The 21,635-nt window shown below is 38.6% G+C and overlaps 2 protein-coding genes across 5 annotated transcripts in view; one reads left to right on the plus strand and one right to left on the minus strand.

Moving 5' to 3' along the window:
* The window catches only part of LOC149803240 (3-phosphoinositide-dependent protein kinase 1-like), a 52,064-nt gene extending 43,436 nt beyond the window's left edge, over nt 1-8,628 (minus strand). The window contains exons 1-3 of one of the 2 annotated variants that reach the window (XM_089952885.1): nt 8,373-8,627; nt 3,636-3,737; nt 890-1,012 (exon numbers count right to left, since the gene is read on the minus strand). In XM_089952885.1, coding sequence (XP_089809011.1) covers nt 890-979 — 90 coding nt within the window. In that variant the 5' untranslated portion in view covers nt 980-1,012; nt 3,636-3,737; nt 8,373-8,627. Of the gene's footprint in view, nt 1-889; nt 1,013-3,635; nt 3,738-8,372 lie in introns of both variants that reach the window. The other variant, XM_089952886.1, reaches the window with a different exon arrangement.
* The window catches only part of LOC149803241 (uncharacterized), a 269,706-nt gene continuing 256,682 nt past the window's right edge, over nt 8,612-21,635 (plus strand). For 2 of the 3 annotated variants that reach the window (XM_089952884.1, XM_089952881.1), the window contains exon 1: nt 8,672-8,820. The gene's annotated coding sequence lies outside the window, so the exon portion shown is untranslated. Of the gene's footprint in view, nt 8,821-21,635 lie in introns of all 3 variants that reach the window. The other variant, XM_089952882.1, reaches the window with a different exon arrangement.

Raw genomic sequence — 21,635 nt, forward strand, 5'->3', positions numbered from 1 at the left:
GGATACACTACTGGTTGAAAAAAAAGCCCAAGACAATACCATTTCTTATTTAAAACAAAGTAACATGTGCTTCAAAAGTAGTTTTCAACATGAAATGATTACAAATAATAATATGCTGAAATCTGGCAGTGATAACAAATGCTAACTTGTAGTGGAACTGATTAGGTTATTTTTTTAGGCTATTCCATCAATGCAAGAATATAATTTCTATAAGATGATATTGCCATACAGTTTTTTATGGGAAGCAAGAGTATGACATCATGAACGGGGAGGGGGGGGGGGCACAACACGACACAGGTAAGAGTGTGTGATTTTTATATGGGAAGCAAAAGATTAATCAAGCAAATCTCATAAGATTGGGACTTCATAAAGCCTGTGTGCAGCATAGCATTTGCATGACAATAACAAATCAATAACAAAAACTAACAAATTAAGACACTGAAATAAACAGGTTGCATGCTGCTTCTTTTATTTTTACATGGATTAAAATGCATACATTTAGAACTTAGACAAGAGACTGAAATTTGAAACAAGTCAAAATGGAGGAGGGATGTATATTTTCTGAAACTACTTGTTAATTGTTCAAAAAATATTATGATCAGCAATGGGCTTTAATCGGAGGGCTGTGCATTGCATGTTCCAGCCTGCCGGGGTAGGCTGCTTTGGTGAGTTCTTATGAAAGGCAATTTGCTACCATTTCCTCAGCATGACAGCAAATAATGTGTTGAAAGTGCAGTCAAAAACTATCCAACCAACCAATAATTATTGGTAAAAATAAATAATCAACATTTGTTTAAATATACCTAAATAAATTTGCATAGAAAACATGTGTGCTGCATAAATATTAGAGGACTTAGACCATAGAAAATACTGATAGTACTATACATACTGTTGAATATGATCCCTCCCCGATGACTTTACCAAAGAGAAAGTCATTTGGGGTTTTCTTTGATGGCTTCTTTGCTTCAGTAGAATTCATTTTTCTTCAGGTGTCCTTAGGTCATTTTCAATGCTGAAAAGAGAGGATTCCAATTTGAATCCATCATACGAATTATAAATATAAAATTAGCTTTTAATGAGATCACTGTACAGGAAAAAAGACCACACAAGTCTTAAATGACATAGTATTCCACAGGATTTGATAACTGCAGTCATTTCATAAAACAAGATGGAGTCCAAGGACTAAAAAAACGAGTCCCAATAATGACAGTTTTTTTCCCTCTTTGCAATAATTCAAAACATTATGCATGTTTTGTTGGTTACCAACATATGTCATCATATTGCTAATTCACTGTAAAATATTTAATATCATAGTAAAAGAATGAATAATTAAACCAACTGAGAACAGTGGCAGTTGTCACTTAAGTTTTACAACCATAATTATTCTCAATGGCTTTACCATGCCATTTTTTTATATTTGTTAGCAGCTAGAAGGAATCAAGGAAGAGAATACATTTTTAATAATTTATTTAGTTTGCTTAATTTCATTTTAAATTTATACACTTGCCAAGTCACTGGAAGAATATGTCAGCTTCTCCAGACATTTTAGAAGAAGGATGGAAGTTTACAGCTAGCTGTTAAGATGTTAGTTCTCACTTTCCTATATGTAAAAAAAGTATTGTTTTAATTAGGTTAAATACTGTTGAAAAAGTATTATTTTTCTCTGATTTTGTCTTTCAATCAGATGTGAAAAGTACCAAATGACTGCTTTGTTGCTGATTTTTATTCATGTTGGGTTACATTTACTCCTGTGCTTTTGAGTGATAAGAACAGTTTATAGTCTGAAAATCAGTAGTATAGTTTCTTGTTTATTTGCTTTTAGATATAACAGTACCTTATCTGAGGCAATAGCAATTTACTGTGAACATACGTCTGATGCAGTCAAAACATCACAATGCTGGTGATCATTCCCATGACTTAGCAATGTAATTTCTGTTATGACTGAATCTTGATAATGTAAAAGTATGCATTTAACTTTCTTTATGGAGAAGTTAAAATGAGAGTACTAAAAATGTAATATGATACTTCTGTCTTTAATTAGATTACATGAGAAACACAAAACAGAGGGAATCCTTTTAAAGGCCAGCATTCACTTTTAATTGTTTGAAACAGGTTATAGCAGACATACGGTGAGTGAATGATGGATACTGATAAACAGACAGCATCTCAATATTTTGATTTTCATATATTATTCAAAATAAATGCTTCTTGACTGTATATCTATGTAGAACAACTGTATTTATGTGATATTATTTTGGGAAGGAACATGTTTTGATAAGATAAATCTTGATTAAATACATATCTTTAAAATAAGAATGACTTAACTTTGTGTACTCTTACACACTGATGATCTCATAAATGCTTATCCACCTCTCACTCTCTCTAATCACATAAGTGCTTAGAAAAGGTCTTTTTCCACATCTGCATAAACCTCAGTAAAATGAAAACTTTTCAAAAGAGAAACAAATATTGGATCACTGGCATCTCATCTCTACCTGCATTGGTTTGAGTCTCTAAGTCAATGCAAGGTGTACAATATTTGAATTCAAACGAGAGAACACTCCGGAGAGTATCAGTATTTGCCGGAGGCAAAAGAGAATGCATTGCAAATCTGGTCATCATAGGAATCTGATGACTATTGTCATTTGCTTTGTATGGGTCAGCAGTTGTTCCTGTGTATTCTTTCAGGTTCTTTTGGCTGCAATGTATAGCCTTTAACTGATAAGAAATGGCATTTAAACCAAAACCACAAAGCTAGATTGTGCTGCAATATGGACATTCTGCAGTTCTCTTGTCCATTTTCACATATAAACATACACAAATATTAATCTAGATATGGTTGTGGAATTAAAATCCAGTCTTTGATTTTCTTCAGATGTAAAGTCTATCTGTTCCCAAAAAGTATTATTTCCAAATACAAATATGAAAAAATATATCCTCCAGAGGGACAGCCCATCCATTTCCACCCCCCAAGGTACATATTAATAAAGGGTCTCATGTTTTATGTGACAATTATGAAAGAAGAATTATATCTGGATTAGTTGCTAAAAGTTGTTTGTTTCATAGGATTTAACAGTGTTGGAGCCACTTTCTCTTCCAAAACCAATAGCTAAACTCACATTTAATTTTCAATCCCACCTTCTCAGTGAAGAATTTTCAGTTTTAAAAAACATCTGCATACTATATTCCCGCAGTTTGAAACGTTTTTGCTTTAATTAATAGATAAAAAGGAAATCATTATATTGATACCAGTAACACATTATATTTGTTTTAAAAAGTATTCTGGTTACAAAGAAAATTGTATGCACCCTGCCGCCACAATGGAAAAATTAAATGGCCAGTTCCTTATGTGTCATAAATTACAGGGCCTACATTAAAGGCCATTTTTGTAAGACTAAGATGTAAGGGTCAGGGGCCATTTAATCCAATAAGTGAACTAGGCAGCCATATAAGGCGCCAAGATTGGGGGAAGGAATGAAGTAAATGATCAAATATGTAGAATAAATAATGAAATTATTAAATTATCAATCTGAATGAGCATCAATACTAGCTAACAGTTTATACTAAGCTATATCTGGAAAAGGGGGATTGGGGTGCAAGGTGGAAGGATTGCCTAGGGTGCCAAATACCCTTACCGGTACTGGTAATGGTGATGGCCTCCACCATTTGAAGCATGATGATTACTTTAGCCTTGATTATGTTGTGCATACCAGAGTATAACAGTGTACCAGTTTCACCTGCAATCATTTGTGAAGAAAGAAAAAAGGAAGATCAGGTACATGACAGATATACTAACAGCTTTAAGTAAATTATGTATACAATGATCATCTGTGAGAATAGTCTTTTCAAAAGTGCCCACACGACAGCAGTGCGAATAGTTTTTTTTTAAAAAATTGGCCTCATGGCAGCTGTGCGAATAGTCTCAGCCAAATATTAAAGTAATGCTTCAGATCTTTGCGAAATATAAAATAAAACAATCAAATGACTTAATACCATTTTAAGTTACTAAAGTATACAACATTAAAGGTAATATGAAATTAAATCATTCTTAAATAAGTTGTGCGAACATCCACCCCCAACTACTATAAATGCATATGAACTTCAGTCTCACTAAACACCACAAGACTCTCCAAGAACACATTAAGACTTTATAAAATACCTACTTTAACTTTCAACAACAACAACAACAAAGAAAAGAAACAAAAAGTGTGAATATTTAGCAACTGTTTGTGTAACAGGAAAAGTAGTAAGTCAAGAGTTGCCAAGGGAAATAACTCCAAATCTGATGAAGAGAGTTTGGGTACAGTAATGTGAATATTTATAAACATTTATCAGTAAGTAGCAATACCACTGGGGATTGAGACATTTTGACCCCAGGAGATTTAAACTCCAGCCAAGTGACATTGTGACCCCAATTCATGCATATTTAAAACAATAATTAGCACACTGTTAATAAAACAATAATTAACACATTGCTAATAGTAATTTCCAATAATCACACCACTATTTATTGATGTCTGCAATTAAAGAAGATACTAATGCATCACTAAGTTGCTGAAAAAGATGTCAACAGTTAATTACAATTAAAGTCACTTTTATTAAGTTAATGAATGCAGCCAATTTGTATGAAAAGAAATCAAATTTACTGCACACTGCAAATTTGTATACAAAAGTCCCCTTTTTTTAAAACAGTAATTAGCAGACTGTTAATGGTCATTCCCAGTAATTATATGGTTATTCACAGATGTCTGCAATCAAAGTATAAAAACAAACTGCTAAATTGTTTGAAAAAATGTAAACAGTTAATTATAATTAAAGTCACATTATTAAGCTAATCAATTCACATTAATTTGAATGAAAAGAAATAAAAATTACCACTGTAAATTTATATTAAATAAATCAGGTTTTTAAAAAACAACAATTAGCACATTGATAATTGTAATTCCTACTAATCACAGTTATTCATTGATGTCTGCAATTAAAGGCAAAAATGTAAACAGTTAATTATAATTAAAGTCGCTTTTATTAAGTTAATCAATGCCTGCTAATTTGAATGAAAAGAAAAAGGTATGAAAATGAAACATACCAAATGCTGTAAATTTGTATAAAAGAGCCGAAAATTTTCATTACATGTCAGTTTTTATTATAAGCTTTAATAAAGGTGTTTGGTATACTTTTGTGTAAATTTTGGATTAATTTATAGGGAATACAGTTTATATTGTGACATTTTGACCGGATGTTTTTTGGTATAATATGAACTGAACTGTACTAATTGCAACAATGGCATTTTATCCTTGTGTAAAATGCCATAGGCATGTCAGGCCTCATGGGCTTGCTGGTCTTGTAGTAGATGCGGGAAATCGCATATGCAGTACAGGTTAGTGTAATGATTCATTATCTTTATATTTATTTATTTCTGAATTTTTGGTTAAACTTACTGAGTAGCATAGATGTGGCTTGTATATTCATGCATTTTAGATATAAAAATACATATCAAATGATTATATTTCATCAAGCTTACCAATTTCAAACAGTTTTAGGAATTTCATTAGTTTTAGAACATAATGTAAATAATTAAGCATGTAATTAGTTAATGATTAGCACCAAAATAAACTAATTTCAATATTTCAGACTGGTTCCAAAATTGTTTGTAGTAATTGCAAAGTATTAAATGTTTGACTTTAAATACTGATATATTATGTTCTTTAGCTTCAAAGTTATTTTATTTCAAAATTAATTATTACTGAGCATGAAGCTAGTAGCCAAATCTTCTTTACAATAAATCAATACTATGATTAAAGATACAAATAAATTCCTAATAATATTTAACTTTTCAAAACAGACTGTATATATTGCATGATTAGTAGCATATAATAAAAAGAATAAAAACATGTTTCAAATGCTTCAACATAGAATTAGACCTTGCTGTATTTAAGCAACAATCAAAATCTTTATTAAAATGATACAAATTAATGTTACAACAATAAAAAAAATGTATTTTGTAAAACTTCCATGAAAATTCAGTCTTCAGGAATATTAATTTGTGGAAATCACTGATCCATGGTGCTTAATATATTTATTTCGTATACATAAAAAAAGAGCATAACTTTTTCTGTTACACATTAAAATTTTCTCCTTTGAAGTTGGCATTCTATTCCTTGGATTAATGATAGTATTCAATCACTTAGGTCCTTAACAAGGTATGAATGATACAAGCCATTAAATACCTTTCCGTTTCTTGAGTGTGTTGTAGTTTCCAGACAATGGAGAGATTTAGAATGTTACTGATGGACTCTGCATCATCATTAGTCAAATTCTTGTGTTCAAAAGTTATTTGTAAAGTATGGTACAAATGTCGGATGCTATTCATTGATGACTGTTCCAGATGTTCTGATCGGTTTTCAAAATATATTGTAGTATTTGCATCTGTGATGCCACCGGTACCAAATATTTGGGTAATTATTATATCCTGTTTACCCTTTTCCACCCCCGTTTTATTTTAAATGTAGTGCCTGACATTATCCTTCAGATGTTTAGTGCAAAGACAGCATGTAGCTGAGAGGAAAATGTACTCTATTGCCTTGGTTATGCCCTTCCCATCATTGGTTACAAATATCATTTCAGATGCTTGTACTGCCATGGACTAAACGGCTCTATCTAGCTCTGTAGCAATATGCTCCAGAAAGCTCTCGTAAATTCTGTAAGAAGAGTCTTTGTGCAGAAGGACAGAACCAATAAAAATTGGTTGCTTGTTTGTACTGTTTCAGACAACTCTTTGATATGTTATACTATCATTTTACCCACCAATAACTCTTCATGCAATTTGTTTTGTTAATATAATGCAAAGAAAGCACGGTTGGCCTACATTTCAGTTGACTGAAAAGTGATGAAAGATGGGAATGCCAAAATCGGGTTAAATTGAAATATTATTCTTTAATGAAACAAATAAAAATATATTATGCCTACTGGAACTGTAAAACAACATTTTGTTTCATTCAAGAAATATATCCGCCACATGAACCTACTTAAACATACCTTGACTACCGTCGCATTGCAACAAATTCAAATGTATGTCAATGGAACATGAAAATGCATCCATTTGCTATAGTCTGATAATACAAACCCATTTGTTTGTACCCCCCTACCGATTTAAATAATGGAAACCTTTAATGTGATAAAAAGTGCAAGGAACTTCATTTAATGATTTATAGTTTCTAACCTGACTGTAGAATGGCCCTAACACCATCATCTTTTGCGCGTTTCATGCTTAATGGAAGTTTTCAGTGTAATAGACTGACATGCTTGGTTCCATTTCCAGTTTCTGGACAAGTCCATTTTCAGCAAAGGGTTGCATCATTATTACAGATGTACATACATAAGCTGTCTGCTTCTGATATTTACAATGTCGAATCAAGCAAAGGAAAATAATGACAACTACAAATTTGCTCTTCATGTGGATTTAACAAGTGGTTTAATTTCTATGTTCATGTATGCAGAAGGATATAATTCCAAACTCTCAATGTTATGTAATTTTTGCAATTATTCAGCATTTGCCGAACAGGATGAACTACGTCATTATGTTGTCTGATGGAAATAAACTAGCCTATAGTGTACGCAATAGGGCGCCGTGTTAGTATGGAAAGTTCATTAAGCATGAAATGGTGCAGGGGATGCCAGCATTAGTGCCATTCTGGTCACAGTCAGGTTAGACATTATAAATCAATGATTCAATTGACTTAGTTCTGTGCACTTTTTATCACATTAAACGTCTCATTTTTGAAATCGGTAGGGGGGTAAAAACAAACGGGGATGTAGAGTCAGACTATAGTGTCATATTTTCATTCCACCAGGATAAAGACAGCACAGTAAGTATATTAGTTACACATAAATTAGTAGAAGAGTGTTGATCTATGCTGTGAAATGTGAGATATTCCTGAAACTTTGGTTACTCGTTCCGATGTCGTTGACATCGGAGCACGCTATACAAGGCCGTTATTTGAAAAGTAAGACATATCATTAAAACAAAACCAACATCTGCTATGTCTTAAATTGTAGGACTAGTACGAACCCGACATCCTCTTATCACAATCCAATTTAATTTGTGATGGTAGTGGTCCACAAACTATGCATCTACTTACATAATGTCTGCTTTAATGTCTCCGAACAACATTCAAATACATTATTTACATTACTTATAATCACAATTCTTCACAAGGAAATGAGAACAGATTTAACAAATTATAGACAGGGAAGACCGGGATAATACAACCTTTCACATCCTCCTTTCCGTACAAGAATAAAGAGCTGGATGATAATAAATGGATCTTATTTATCTTGGACAATATCATATGGATTATATGTTTCACAGATACCTTGTATTAACATATAAATGACACGACTAGGACAAGTACATCCCATAGACACCCAATACTTAAAAAATTCTTCTCTCACGTATAAACCGGATGTGAAAAATGCGCATGAACAATGAAAGTTTCAGTTCCTTCTTTCGGTTTTCTAAAGAACAGTGTTGTAATCATTTTTCAGTAATTTTCTCTCACAGAAGTAATTCTTGGTAACATGTAAGTCATTTAATTGTCATCAAAATTCTCGATTAACTTTGAACAAAGATGAAACTTTATTTGACAGGATGACGTCAGAGCAGAAACAACATCCGGGCTGATATGGCGGCCTCTGCAGTGTCTGTAAGATTCATTATTTCCGGATCTTGTATTGTCTTATTCCTTCACATAGTATTATTGTCTCTGCAATCAAGTCATACAGACATCCTAACAATTTACTGTTCCTCGTTCAAGTTTTCAGGTATATGCCTGTCAAGTTGGTTTTTAATATCTATATGAGTTTCACACCATGTAACAGGTACTCTTTTCTCCAAAATTGTACGCCGGGCTAAAAATGCAGTCATATTCTTATTTTTAGATTCTTCATAACTCTCTAAACATTTAGAAGTTATAAATATTATTCAGAAATAAAGATTCCAACTTGTCTACCTTAGCAGTTACCTGTCGTAAAAAACCCCAGAAAATTCGTTTGAATCAATGATTTTACACAGTAGTACTGCTGGGCTTATAGTCAATCCCTACCCAAGTCGTTTCGTACTCAGTAGAAATTTGTCGTTTCGTACCCAAGGTGATAGTCGTTTCGTACCCGAAGTGATAGTCGTTTCGTACCCAACGTAATGGTCAATTCGTACCGTGTTCTCACATTTATTGCTCCCTCTCTAATTACCAACCTATCTTTTGTATAATAAACTGTTCCTGCCATAACAATGACACGAGTAAACCATATCTGAGGAAAAAAAATGCTCAAGCACTGATAAACAGTTTGATTGTTTTCAGTGAATAATTGCAAGTAAAAAGAAATTGAAAGCTTGACCAGGTTTAAATAATTGAATAAGCCCTCTCTTTTGCAGTCGTTCAAAATGACAAACATTGCCATTTTTCTCGGGTTTTATTCAGTAATGACTAACATGGCTGAAACAATTACAAATGTTTAACCACTAAAAGCAGCTTGAAATTTGACGATCTTTTAAAGCAGATAACAGGTTGGTGACATAACTGAAATTCTCATTTGAAATAAATGAAAATGGCGAGTGAAATTTATTTTCATTGCTTGACATAATCTGTTTTAGTTTGTTATCCTTCTAAATATAATGCACATCAATATTCTCATGGGGTGGGTGGGGAAATTTAACTTGGCACTGCATTTTGCATAGAGTTACTTCTGTATTTTAAAGCTATATATTTAATGTTTAAAATAACTGAATAAATTTAGGCATGCTTGGATTCTGCTAGCAACAAAACATCTATAATGCATCCCAGGTAATACAGCATACATCTGTCACCAAGACTGTGTCTGGAATCGAATATGTAAGAGTTTTAAGTATGCAGAAATTATATTTTTATATAATCTTGGTGGTTATATTTGTACTTAAATGTTTGCAATAGACGTCTGTAGATTTTGGATACAAAATGACCATCACAATTGGTACGGAATGACCTGCTTCAGCATTGCTGTAATGTAGTCCTACAATGTAAGACATATCACATGTTATTTATGTTTTAGTGCTACGTCATACTACCCAAATAATGGCCTTATGTATCTTGTTAACATTGGAATTAGTATTCAGAGTTTCAAGAAAATCTCGCACACTTGGCAGCCCATATTGATACTCTTTCACAAATGTTTTTGTAATATACTTACTGTGCTGTGTGTCGACCGCTGCATTGGCCTGGTGGTTAGAGCGTCCACCTCAGATGCGAGAAGTTTTGGGTTCGATCCCCGGTCGAGTCATAATAGAGACTTGAACATAATTTGGCATACCTGACTACCATCACATTTCAGCAAATTCAAATGTATGTCAACAGAACATGAAAATGCATCCATTTGCTATTGTCTGATTCCATCAGGATAAAGACAGCACAGTATGTGTGTGTGTGATTTGAATATTTATTGTAGCTTTAAGAATTTTTCAGTCATATCACTACGATGTTTGCATTGTAACACTTAATAGTGATGCCTAGCACTAGGGCATCATGCCGCAGACATGTAGCATGATGTCCCACCCAGTCACATTATTCTGACACCAAGAGGACCAGCCCTAACACTAACCTCTTAATGCTGAGCAAAAAGCGAAGCAGCTGTTAGTACCATTTTTATAAGTCTGGTATATGACTCTGTTGTGAGTAGTAAAGGGGGGCACTTTACGGACAATGGGAATTAGCATTAAAAACACCCTTGGGGCACTTTACGGACAATGGAAAATTAACATGGAGAAAAATCGTGGGGCACTTTACGGACAAGGGGAATTAACATGGCGAAAAATCGTGGGGCACTTTACCGACAAGGGGAATTTAACATGGGAATAGAGTTTGGGCTTGTTTAGGGACAAGGGGAATTTAACATGGGATTTTTTTTCTTTAAATTTTTAAAAAAGGGGTAGGCAATGGAAAGGCTATCTCTTTTCGAGAAATATGGCTGGCCCTGAAAAGGGCCTTTGGGTTTTCTTCTGCTTCTAATTTCTTCTTTTCCTCCACCAACTTCTTATTTTATCTCCAACACTCTTTCTCTTCTTTTTTTTCTCCTTCTCTTCTTTCTTCTCTTCCTCCTCCTCTTCTTCTTTCTTCCTCTTCTCATTTTCCTCTTCTTTTTCAATTTTTTCGTTCCATGTTCTTATTCTTATCTTTTCCTCTTCATCCTCCTTCTCCTCCTTGATTTCCTTCATCACACCACTAATCTTGTCCTTTGCTTTTCTTAAATTGTTAATTTCCATCTTTACACGATGGGGACTATAGGAATAATGGTCTTCAACGAGTCTTATTAGCATCTGTTCCATTATTCCTAAGTTGTCTAAAACGTCTTGCAAGGTTTGTATTTTGTCCATTTGGTTTGACGCCATCTTCTTTGTATTCTTTGCAGAATGGTTTGAACAACGAACACTGTGGGTTCTTATACGAAAAGCGCGAACGTGAAGGAAAACATCCCCCTGAAACATAAAATGGATCTTACCTAGATCATGACCCAACAACGCGCGGACGTGAAGGAAAACATCCCCCTACTTTTTTCATATAATATAACCCTAACTATACTCTTCACATACGCTAAGAAACCCATAATCTACTATTCACACAAACTTACTTCACCATTTACAAACACTTCCACTATTAATAAAGAGTTAGTGTTTATATTCACACTACTCTACCTACACACATTGGCAAATTAATAGTTATTTCTTTTCTAGAGTATTGGGTAGCCCTGAAAAGGGCTGTTTTGTTTGGAACTTCATGGACACCTGGTTAATGGTGGCACCTTCCAGGCCTGGCGCCACATACACATCTTATCCCCCAGTTACTTTTTACCTTTTGGGGGGAGAGAGCAGAGGCAGGATATGTCGCTTCAGAATCCCAATTTTCACTCTCTGGGATTCTGAAATTTTTTCTTCTCTCCTTTTCCTCCTCTTCTTTATATCTTCTCTCCTCCTCTTCTTTTTTTCTTCTTTCCTCCTCTCTTATCCTTCCCTCCTCGACAATGGCTTCAGCGGCCAGTTCATTTAATATGCGCCTGGCATATTCCAGATGCACATGAAGTTCCAACAGTTTCTCCAGTCTCGTGTTCATTTTTGGTGTTGATCAATCAACAAGGGTAGCTGGACTGCCGAACGAGTTTCAATTTATACTGAAAGCGCGGACGTGAAGGAAAACATCCCCCTAAAAACATAAAATTCATCTTACCTAGATCATTAACCAGAACAACGCACGGACCTAAAAGAAACACTCGCTCACTTTTTTTATGCTACCCATCACTTCAATAGACTATCCACATACGCAAAGCAATCTAACCCAAAATATACACCTCAAACAGCCCCCAAAAAAAAACTAACATCATTTTAATCTACTATCCACACCAACCTACTTTATCACTTACAAACACAATCACACAAACACACAAACACATACCCTCACATTTTTTAAGAAAGAGTTAGTGTTTATTTTCACACTACTCTACCTACACACATTGGCAAATGGATCGTTATTTCTTTTCTAGAGTATTGGGTAGCCCTGAAAAGGGCTGTTTTTTTGTTTGCTATGGCATTCCTTTTTTAGTTTCTAAGAATGCGATGTCCTCTGAGGATTGACTTTCTGGCAATAGGTCTGCTTCTTCGGAAAGAGAAGAAGAATTCTTTGGTGTCGATACGACAATCGACAAAGCCTCTGTCAGCTTCAGGTTGCTGCTGCTGTTGCTGTTGTTGCTGCTGTTGCTGCTGTCTCTGAAGTCTGTACTTCTCTGTCCATTCTTCTTTTTCCCTGTTCATTTCTTCTCTGAAGAGCTCTTCTATCAGGTCTTCAGTGATTTTTAACATTCTCACATTCTCTATTTCTTCTGGCTTCGGTATCAGACTGTGTCTGACCCTATGCAAATTCACGTAGGCTTCGTTGAGCTTAGCTAGTTTGGAGCACATCTTCGTAGGAGGATGAGTCGACAATGGATGGCTAGACTGGGAACAACCCGGTTCTTAAAGTTAAAGCGCGGACGTGAAGGAAAACATCCCCCACACGGTTTTCGAGCCGCAACGTTCATGAGAGGGATAGTAAGAAATGAAAGAGCATCAATCCAACATTCTTATAGCTAAACAAACCACAAAGGCATTTTTTCAAAACACAACATTTTTTATTCAAAAATCACTTAACGCTAAACAACAACATTTCTAACATTTTTTTAACAATAATCCAACACTATAACATCAAACAATTTTTTTTCAAATCACAAACATTTTTTCTTCAATTACAATCTACTTTAAACAAGGCTGACAACGTTGTGAATGAAATTGTGATTTCCACTGTTGGAAATCATTAGGCCATTGATGGACACTACGTTTCCTAGCTTGAGACAAAAGATAAGCATAATGGTCACAAAACCATCGATCTACTTTCACATCGTTTCTAGCAGAAGAACGAGGATCGAAATGAGTCACTAAATGTTCTAAGGAATAGCCCAGGCTGCGATGATGCAGAAAATACACACAGTACTGTCCACACACCAAGGAATCTGTGCCTTGTAATTTCACGTTATTGAATCGGGTGGTTTGAGCATTTCTTCTCATAAAGTCGATGATATCGTCTTCCAAAGGGGGCAATCCGTACGAATCGAAATATTCCACACATCCTTCTTGAGGAAAGTAGACGGCTACCCAGTGGGTTCCTGGGAGATGACTGTCGTCCGTGTTGATCACGTAAGCTTGATGGTCTTTAGGTTTGCGATGAGGGAGTTCATCTTTAGCACAGACGACAGGATTCCAAGAAGCTGTATAAGAACTGTGGTTCAAAAGGTAATAAAGTTCCCAGGTATCCATTGATTTGTGTTTGTTTTCTTCTTCACAGGTAATAATAAGTCGTCAATTCGATCCTGACTTTTTGCTTGAAAATGTCTGACGAATAAACGGTTATTCGTTCTGTTTCCTCACTCTGATTCAGGAGAGCTTCGATACGATGGATTTCTTGAGTGGTTAATGGTGGACAAGAATGTTCACGCAAGTCTTTATACCACTGGTGCAACACGTCTTTGTTCGAGATGAGACTCCAAGCTTCGTCCAGATACTCGTCCAATTTTTCTTCTTGACTCAACATCAGGCATTTATCGTGTTGAATTTGACTGGGATGATCGTTTTGACATCCATAGCAATTTTTCTTGATCAATTCCGTCATTTTGTCGACCAAGTGTTTGGCAAAACAGGAGACTAAATGGGCTTCTTGTTCTGGCCATCTTGACTTCATCATGATCACTTCTTCTTTTTCCACGGTCTCCTCACATTCCATCTCCAAAGTTTCTCCACTAGGTAAAGAGGGATAACAATCTTCCATGGTTTCTAGTAATCTAGAATGACTTCTCTCAAACTGTTGATTTCTATGGTATTATCGAATTCTGCATACAGGATGACGTTCAACGTTGGATTAGCAGTAGCGGGGTCTGGTTGGATTGCAAACTGAATTTCCACACGAATCTGGCCGGATTTTATAGGGTGGAAATGTCCCTCGTCGCTGCCTTGGTCTGGAGTGAAATCGAAAGCCCACAAAGCGTAGCCTCCTGCATAATCGTCGTACGTAATGCCGTGACTGGTGTTGGTTCCTAACTGTCCCGTGGCTTCGTACAGGGACAAGTACGATCTCAAGTAATTCTTGTTTTTAAAGTCAGGTTCAAAAGGTCGGGTACACAAGGTCTTGCCATCGCGACTGACTTCGATCTTGGTCACGTCAAAGTGTTTAAAGTTGAACGGATTTTTATTGATAGCTCCGTTGAAGGCTTCATTCTCGACGATACCAAGGATTAAACGTTTGGGTAGCTGTCCTTGGAACAGATGATCTTGGATCATGGATCACTGTCCCTTGGGAATGGTGAAAGTTTTCACTTCCACGCGTCGTATGGGATACTTGGCAGTTGTTCTGCTCAACGTCTGACTGATGTCGTTTCCCACTTTAGGTAACACTTCCACACGGCGTACGTAGAGTCTGGCTTCTAGGATTTTGGTTTTGTACTCGTCAGCATTAGCCAATAAGTGGAAAGTGGTACTGCTCCGATTCAGTCTCAGGCGGACATCCACTCCGTTCAGCAAATACTTTTCTTGCAACCACATGTCCAAATGCAAACGATCGATCAGTTCTAAACTTTTGTTGAGTCCGATGATTCTGTTTCTTCGTTCTGTAAATCCCTCATTGTATGGTTTATCTTTATCCTTTGTATCAATTTCGAAATTTTCAAACTCGTTAGCTTCGTCAGCTTCCCATACCACACAGGCATTGAGATGAGTGTTCTTGGCGTCTATTCCGTACGTCAAGAGATTTTCCAGGTAGGCACGATAAGGGTAAGTATCCATGCTGCTGCTGACCAGTTTGTTATTCAAGTACAAGTCCACTCCACTGAACAAGGAATGCATGAAATTGTTGGCGGGAGCTACTGCTTCATCGTCTATAGCACCTCCAGTCTTATCTTTAACTTGGACTTTCAGGTACAAGTAACTGCTATTCAAATCGATGTAATCTTCGGGCTGTCCTTTGATGTCAAACTCGATGGGAGCGGAATCGGCCAATGAGGAGACGGGGTGAAATTCCACCCATTGGGATTCTTGCATGGTCATCATGGTGGGGGGCATGGCAAACAGATCCAGTTCCGTCTTGGAACAAGCGCAAGACTCTCGGTGCATCATTTTTCTCTGTGTTTCAATAATCGAAAACGTCTAAGTCTCGAACGGTTCTTCTTTTCTTGGCCTTTCTAGCTTGAAGTCTGGTGAAAGGGTGTTTTCTTCGTCGTCGTCTCTTTCTGCCTTGTCCTTGCTGAATGCCTGATTCGGTAGCGTGTAGGGCATTTATAGGTGTGTCTCGTCGGCCTAAAATGTCTTTACCCGTTTGCAGCAAGACATTTTTGCCTGCCCTCATGAAGGCTTCTTTAGGGTTTTGTTTGTCGATGATGACATTTTGGAGAAATTCTTTGCCTTGCGTCAGTGCCGCATCTTTCAAGGCGTGCAATCCGCGTGTCACCATCGGTTTCAACACCGGGGCCACCGAACGAAAGGCCGATTTTAACATGTCTCCTAAAATGTGTCCTCGCTGTTGAGCCACCCCTTGGTACACTGGATACATGACTTACTTACGAATCGTGAGAGAACCGTTTTCGAAAATGGAGTTTCACTGTGACTTTTCCTTTGGTGAATGGAATATTTTGTCCCAAATCTCCTTTTATAGCAATGTTGACTGTGTCCAAATACGACTTGCTGACGGGTAAATAATGAGGATTTACAAATTCGCGGTGGACGTGGTAAGTGTTTCCACCTTCCTGGTCACTGGTCGTGGTACTATCCACTTTGAAAGGAATGACACGCAGTAATGGCACGGAGGTGTGTCCCACCACGTTGTATTCCACCACATCGGAGTACACGAATATCAAATTCAGTCCTTGGTTCAGTTCTACAGGGAATCGAAAATACTTGTAAAATTCCATATTGCTGTTGATCTTCGGATTAAAATTTGGAGTCATTTTTGTGTCTCCACCTAAAATATCAAACAAGTCACGACTGAAACTGATGGACATCGTTTGGGTATCCGGAAATTTCATCAGTAAGCGACGAGCCACTTTATGGTACTCCAGGGTGACACGTTTAGTTAGTTTGTTCAGGGCTTTGCCAAAGGCGAACTCGAACCTGTCCGCAATAGTGTCCACCAAATGTTGGCCACTAAAATAAAACCCTGCTGGAAATTTCAAGGTGTAGATTTTGAAGGCTGGATTGCTGGCTGGTTTTGTGATCCCTGAAAACCCGATGTCATTCATGTAGTTTTGTAATTGTTCGTTCAGGATTTCCACCTCAAAATAGTTTTGCTTTTCGGTGATGTTTTGGATTTGTGTAGGGTGAATCATTTCTACTAAAGCCACTTCCCAATGGGCTTCGTGATCTAAGGGGATGGCCTGAGGTAATTTGGCCGTGTAACAGCACAACGTGTTTTGGGGAAACACCTCCATGGAACTGTCACTGGGTAAGGTTAAGTAAAATTGGTTTTCGTGACTCATAATTCCAGAGTTCTGTGGCTGTCCGAGGGGTTAGTGGACGTCAGAGGCGTGTCTCCGCCCAAAATGGGGTTCTGGTTGTGGTTGGAGTGGTGACTGGCACTGGCACTGGACACAACGTTCCCGTTCGATGAGAATTTCAGGGAGGGATTGGGAAGCAGGTAACCGATGCAACTGCTCAATAAAATGGTCCACAATTGTTTGTCTCCTTGTTGCAAACTCAAATTGGCGATGGCTGCCCCGATGACACAATACACCACGAAGATTTGGCAGAAAAAGACGATTTGCGTTTTAGGCACACGTTCTCCACACCACACCCACAAGGGTTGTTTTTGTAAATCTTGCACAGAAGAACTAGGTGAAGAAGGAGTGGTCGACGTAGCTGCGTCTGCTGTGTGAAAGGGCATGATGGTCACTTCTTCTTTTTATAGTCGATGACTTGCGAAGCGTCGATCCAAGAATCGAAACTGGGTGGATATCCTTTCCAACGTACTTTGACTTCTTTGACACGTCGTTTGCCCACTTTACGGGTTCTGCGTTCGAGAATGCTTTCGATGTCGTACACGTCGTCTTCTTTTTTGGTGACACGTTGTAACTCGGGCAAATAAAACGTTCCTTTGAGCACTTCTCCTTTCATGTCTTCCAATTTATAGACGGCAGGATGACGGCCATGCACTTGTCCAGTGACGCGAAACAATTCGGTCGTCCAGTTAGGTAAGTAACCTTTGTCGAAAGTGCGTTTGGTTTTGCCAATGCGCACCCAATCTCCTACGGCCAACTCTCCACTTTTCTTGGGGACAGCCCTCGTCGGGGACGTACCAAACAGGCGCTCAAACACCAACACTTCGTTGTCGGGAGTCACGTCTTGCGGGGCACGTCCGATGCTTCGATGGTAAGATTGGTTGTACGCTTGCACCAGGTGCGGTAAGATGTCGATGTACTTCAGAGTGTGGTGATGCGTAAAATATTTCCACATGCGTTCTTTCAAAGTGCGTTGAAAACGTTCCACGATGCTGGCTTTGGTTTCGGGATTCTCGGTGGTAAAAAAATGAATGTCACGTTTCTTTAATTCTTTTTGGAAAGCTTGGTTCAGAAATTCGGTGCCTTTGTCCGTTTGCCATCGAAGAGGGTGACGACCGCTTTGTTTCAACGCCCGTTGCAGGGCTCGCACTAACTCGTTGCTCGATTTGGAAGTCAAGGGCACGACCCAGGCAAATTTGGAAAAGACGTCGATGACACAAAAGAAATATTTGTAACCACGATTGTAGCTGGCCAAATGAGAGACATCGGCTAAATCGGCTTGCCATTGATGATCGATGCCTTCCACTCGGGTGCGACTTCTGGCAAACTTGCGTCGAATGGGTTTGTGTAAAGTGTAGGTAGCTTGTTCTTGTAACCATCGTTGCACTTGAGGTAAACGGAGACTTTTCAGTCGCGTTTTGGCAGCACGATACAATTTTTGAACTCCTGCGTAACCTGCAGGATGCAAGGGATCGTAGTAAATGCTGGCTAAGACTTTTTCCATTTTGTGTGTTGGTGTGTTAATAAGTCACCCACTCTTCGGTGATGCTACTTTGGGTGGGTCGAAAGGGTGGTTTGGAAACGGATTTACGTGTCCGATGGGCTACGGGAGTAGAAGTCGAAGGTAGTGGTGGAGGTGGAGGTGGCAATGGAATGGCTTTGGTTTTCTTTTCTTTTTTCGCTTCTGGTTTCCCTTCTTTCTTTTTCACTTCTGTCGAAGGAGGCGTGGACATCATCTTTTTAACCCAAGCTTTCATTTCTTCTCGTTGGGGTGTGGGGGACGGGGTCAACAAGGATGCTGCAATCTTACTCGAAATGGGAGCTGCTGACGGTGTTTGAAACACTTCGCGCGTCTCTTCTTCCTCAGGTCTTTGTGGGGTAGCATCTCTGGTGACGGTTGGGGATGACAGTAGTGGTGGTGGTGGTAATGATGATGATGGTGCTGGACTTTTCATCAAGGTCTTAAAATCTTTCAGAGTGGGTAAAGCTGTTTCGTCTAAAGCTTTCTGGTGAAAGAGTTGCAGTCTTTGCAAGAGTTGACCGTACTTTTGCGATTTTTCTGTTTCGGACAAATCTTGGCGATCCATCAAGGACTGCAATTCGTGTTGTAACTGGGACATCTCGCTCAGATTGGGATTGGGAGGTAAATGCGGGGTGCGTTGTTCTTGCCACCGATGGTATTCCATCCATCGTTTGTAAGGCACTAAAGCTAGTTTTCGTCCTTCCATGGGGTTGTCAGGGGTGAATTCTGAGATCTTGGGACTTCCGAAGGCCTTTTTATCTTGCTCCCATCAGTCCTCCCAACATGGTTCCCAAGACTCCTTTCAGTATGGGGCCTAACAAGAGAGGTAAAATGCCTCCACGTTGGACCAACATCTTCTTTTTTTGACGAATGGGAATTTTCTTTTGAACCATTTTCCGAAGAACGTGACGATGTTTGCCTAAGCATTGTTTCTGGGGTTTGGACAAAGGGATCGTGCCTTTCAAAACGTTCAAACAACATTCGCACACGGTATCGATGACCTCTTTGGAGGCCGTTTGAATGAGTTTTTTTCGTAGGGGTGGAGACAGATAACAGGTCCCCATGTTTGGCTAAACGTGGTGGTAGTCCTTTCCTTTTCTTTCCTTGGGGTTTTCTGGAGGGTGACATCTTTGAGTCTTTAGGAGCACCTAAAAACACTGATACCCTACTCGGTCACAGGCCTTTTTTATACTGGAACGCGTCGCCACTGATTGTCTTTACGTTTTATCAGTTTGAGGACAGGCATGACACGTCGTGCAGGGGTATGTAACGGACTAAATCGAGCCAGTTCTTGCTTGGACAAATCCAGTAAACTTTGTAACATGCCCGATCTTTCTTGAACTTTGATTTTGGGAGAAGGTACTTTGTGAGCAGCAGCCACTGCCGCTAAATTGGAAGGTCCTGCCACTGGGGAAGTTCTTTTGGGGGTCATCAACGGAGAAGTTCTTGGTGTGATCAACGTCTCCAAGTACTCTTCAGTTCCTGGTGACATCAACGGAGAAGTGGACAAACGTGAGGCTGCCGGAGACGCTGTGGCAGGTCGTGGCTTGCGAGTGTAAGGTTGCGTCCTGGCCGAAGTGCCTCTCTTGCGACTAGTTTTCTTCTTCTGTGGACTTTTCTTTTTCTGAGGACTTTTTCTCTGTTTCTTTTTCTGGGGGCTTCTTTTCTTTTTCCGGGGTGGTGTCTGGTAAGAGGAGGGTCCCGCCACTGGAGAAGTTATTCTTCTTGGGGACCTGGTCTTTTTCTTTTTCTTCTTGGGGCTTCGTTGAACTTTTGTCTTGGGGATAACTTTGGGGGCATTAGGATCCCATCTTAAGAGTGAGCGAATGATGACCCCTCCTAGAGTACCGCTCCCTCCAGGTTTCAAAATGATTTGTTTTTTGGTTTGAGTGTCGATGCGGGGATCGGCCAGTTGGACCAAAGCGACTTTGTTTCGATCGAAAAAGCGTTGGGTTTGATGAGGAATCTGAATGATTCCTTGGAGTAATTGACGTGCCGTCACCGTGAACCATCGTAAGACTTCTTTGAGACTAGCTTCTAAGACACGGGCTCGTGTTTGTGGATCTTTTTCTCGACTGATGCCATACAAGGCACGAATCAATTTGACGGGAAGATGCGACTGAAGGGACGTCATGTTCACACTGTGTGAGACAGACGAAAAAGGGTCTGAGGTTTTTATAGATTTTTTTCATGGGGAGTGAAATGAAGTCGAGGACGGAGACGTGTACAGGACAGGCCCTCCGTCTTGGCACCAGTGGTGAAACAAGTGGGTACGAAATCGCAAATCCTCGGGGGTCGTAGGTTTCAAATCGACGAGTAAATAGGCGTGTGGCGTTTGAGTGGCATCGTCGTACGCCTGAGTCAGCCAAGGCGTTCCTAACTGTTTGGCTAAGACTTGCACTTGCGATTTATCTCGAGGGCTTTTAAACAAGACCACGTAATGTGCATTGAGACTGATGGTGCGATGGGCTTTACTTTGTTGAAACAAATTTTGGGTGATGTAAATGACACTGGCATTACGGTGATGCCCTTTGCGCGTGAACCACAATTTAATTTCTTCTTCGTCTTCTCCTAACATGTCGTCGAAAATGACCAAATGGGTTAGACGGGAGTCAGAGACGATGCCGTCGTCTTCTTTAGGAATGCCTTCCACAAACACGATGGAATCGCCTTGACTTTCTCGCAAGAGGCTGTACGCCGATTGCCACTCTTTGTAACACCACACGATCCGTTGAGGGGGCCGATCGATCAAATGATGTTTATGTTCGATCAAACGTTTGACGAATTCGGTTTTGCCTGAACCGCTAGGTCCAGCAATGAGCATGTTAAAGGGATGGCGAAGATACAAAGCCTCCCAACTGGCACGATCTAAGTGTTCGTCGATGACTTTGACAGTAGAGGAAGAGGGAGCAGAGACAGTAGAGGTAGCCATGGTGTGAGAAATGTCACTTGTGACACGAAAAACAAACAAGACAAGAGTTTATATACTTTTTTCAGAACACGTTTATTGAATGTTTCAAATATG

This window comes from Sinohyriopsis cumingii, chromosome 3 (assembly GCF_028554795.1).
Source record: "Sinohyriopsis cumingii isolate HCF-2022 chromosome 3, ASM2855479v2, whole genome shotgun sequence".
NCBI classification, from domain to species: Eukaryota; Metazoa; Mollusca; class Bivalvia; order Unionida; family Unionidae; genus Sinohyriopsis; species Sinohyriopsis cumingii.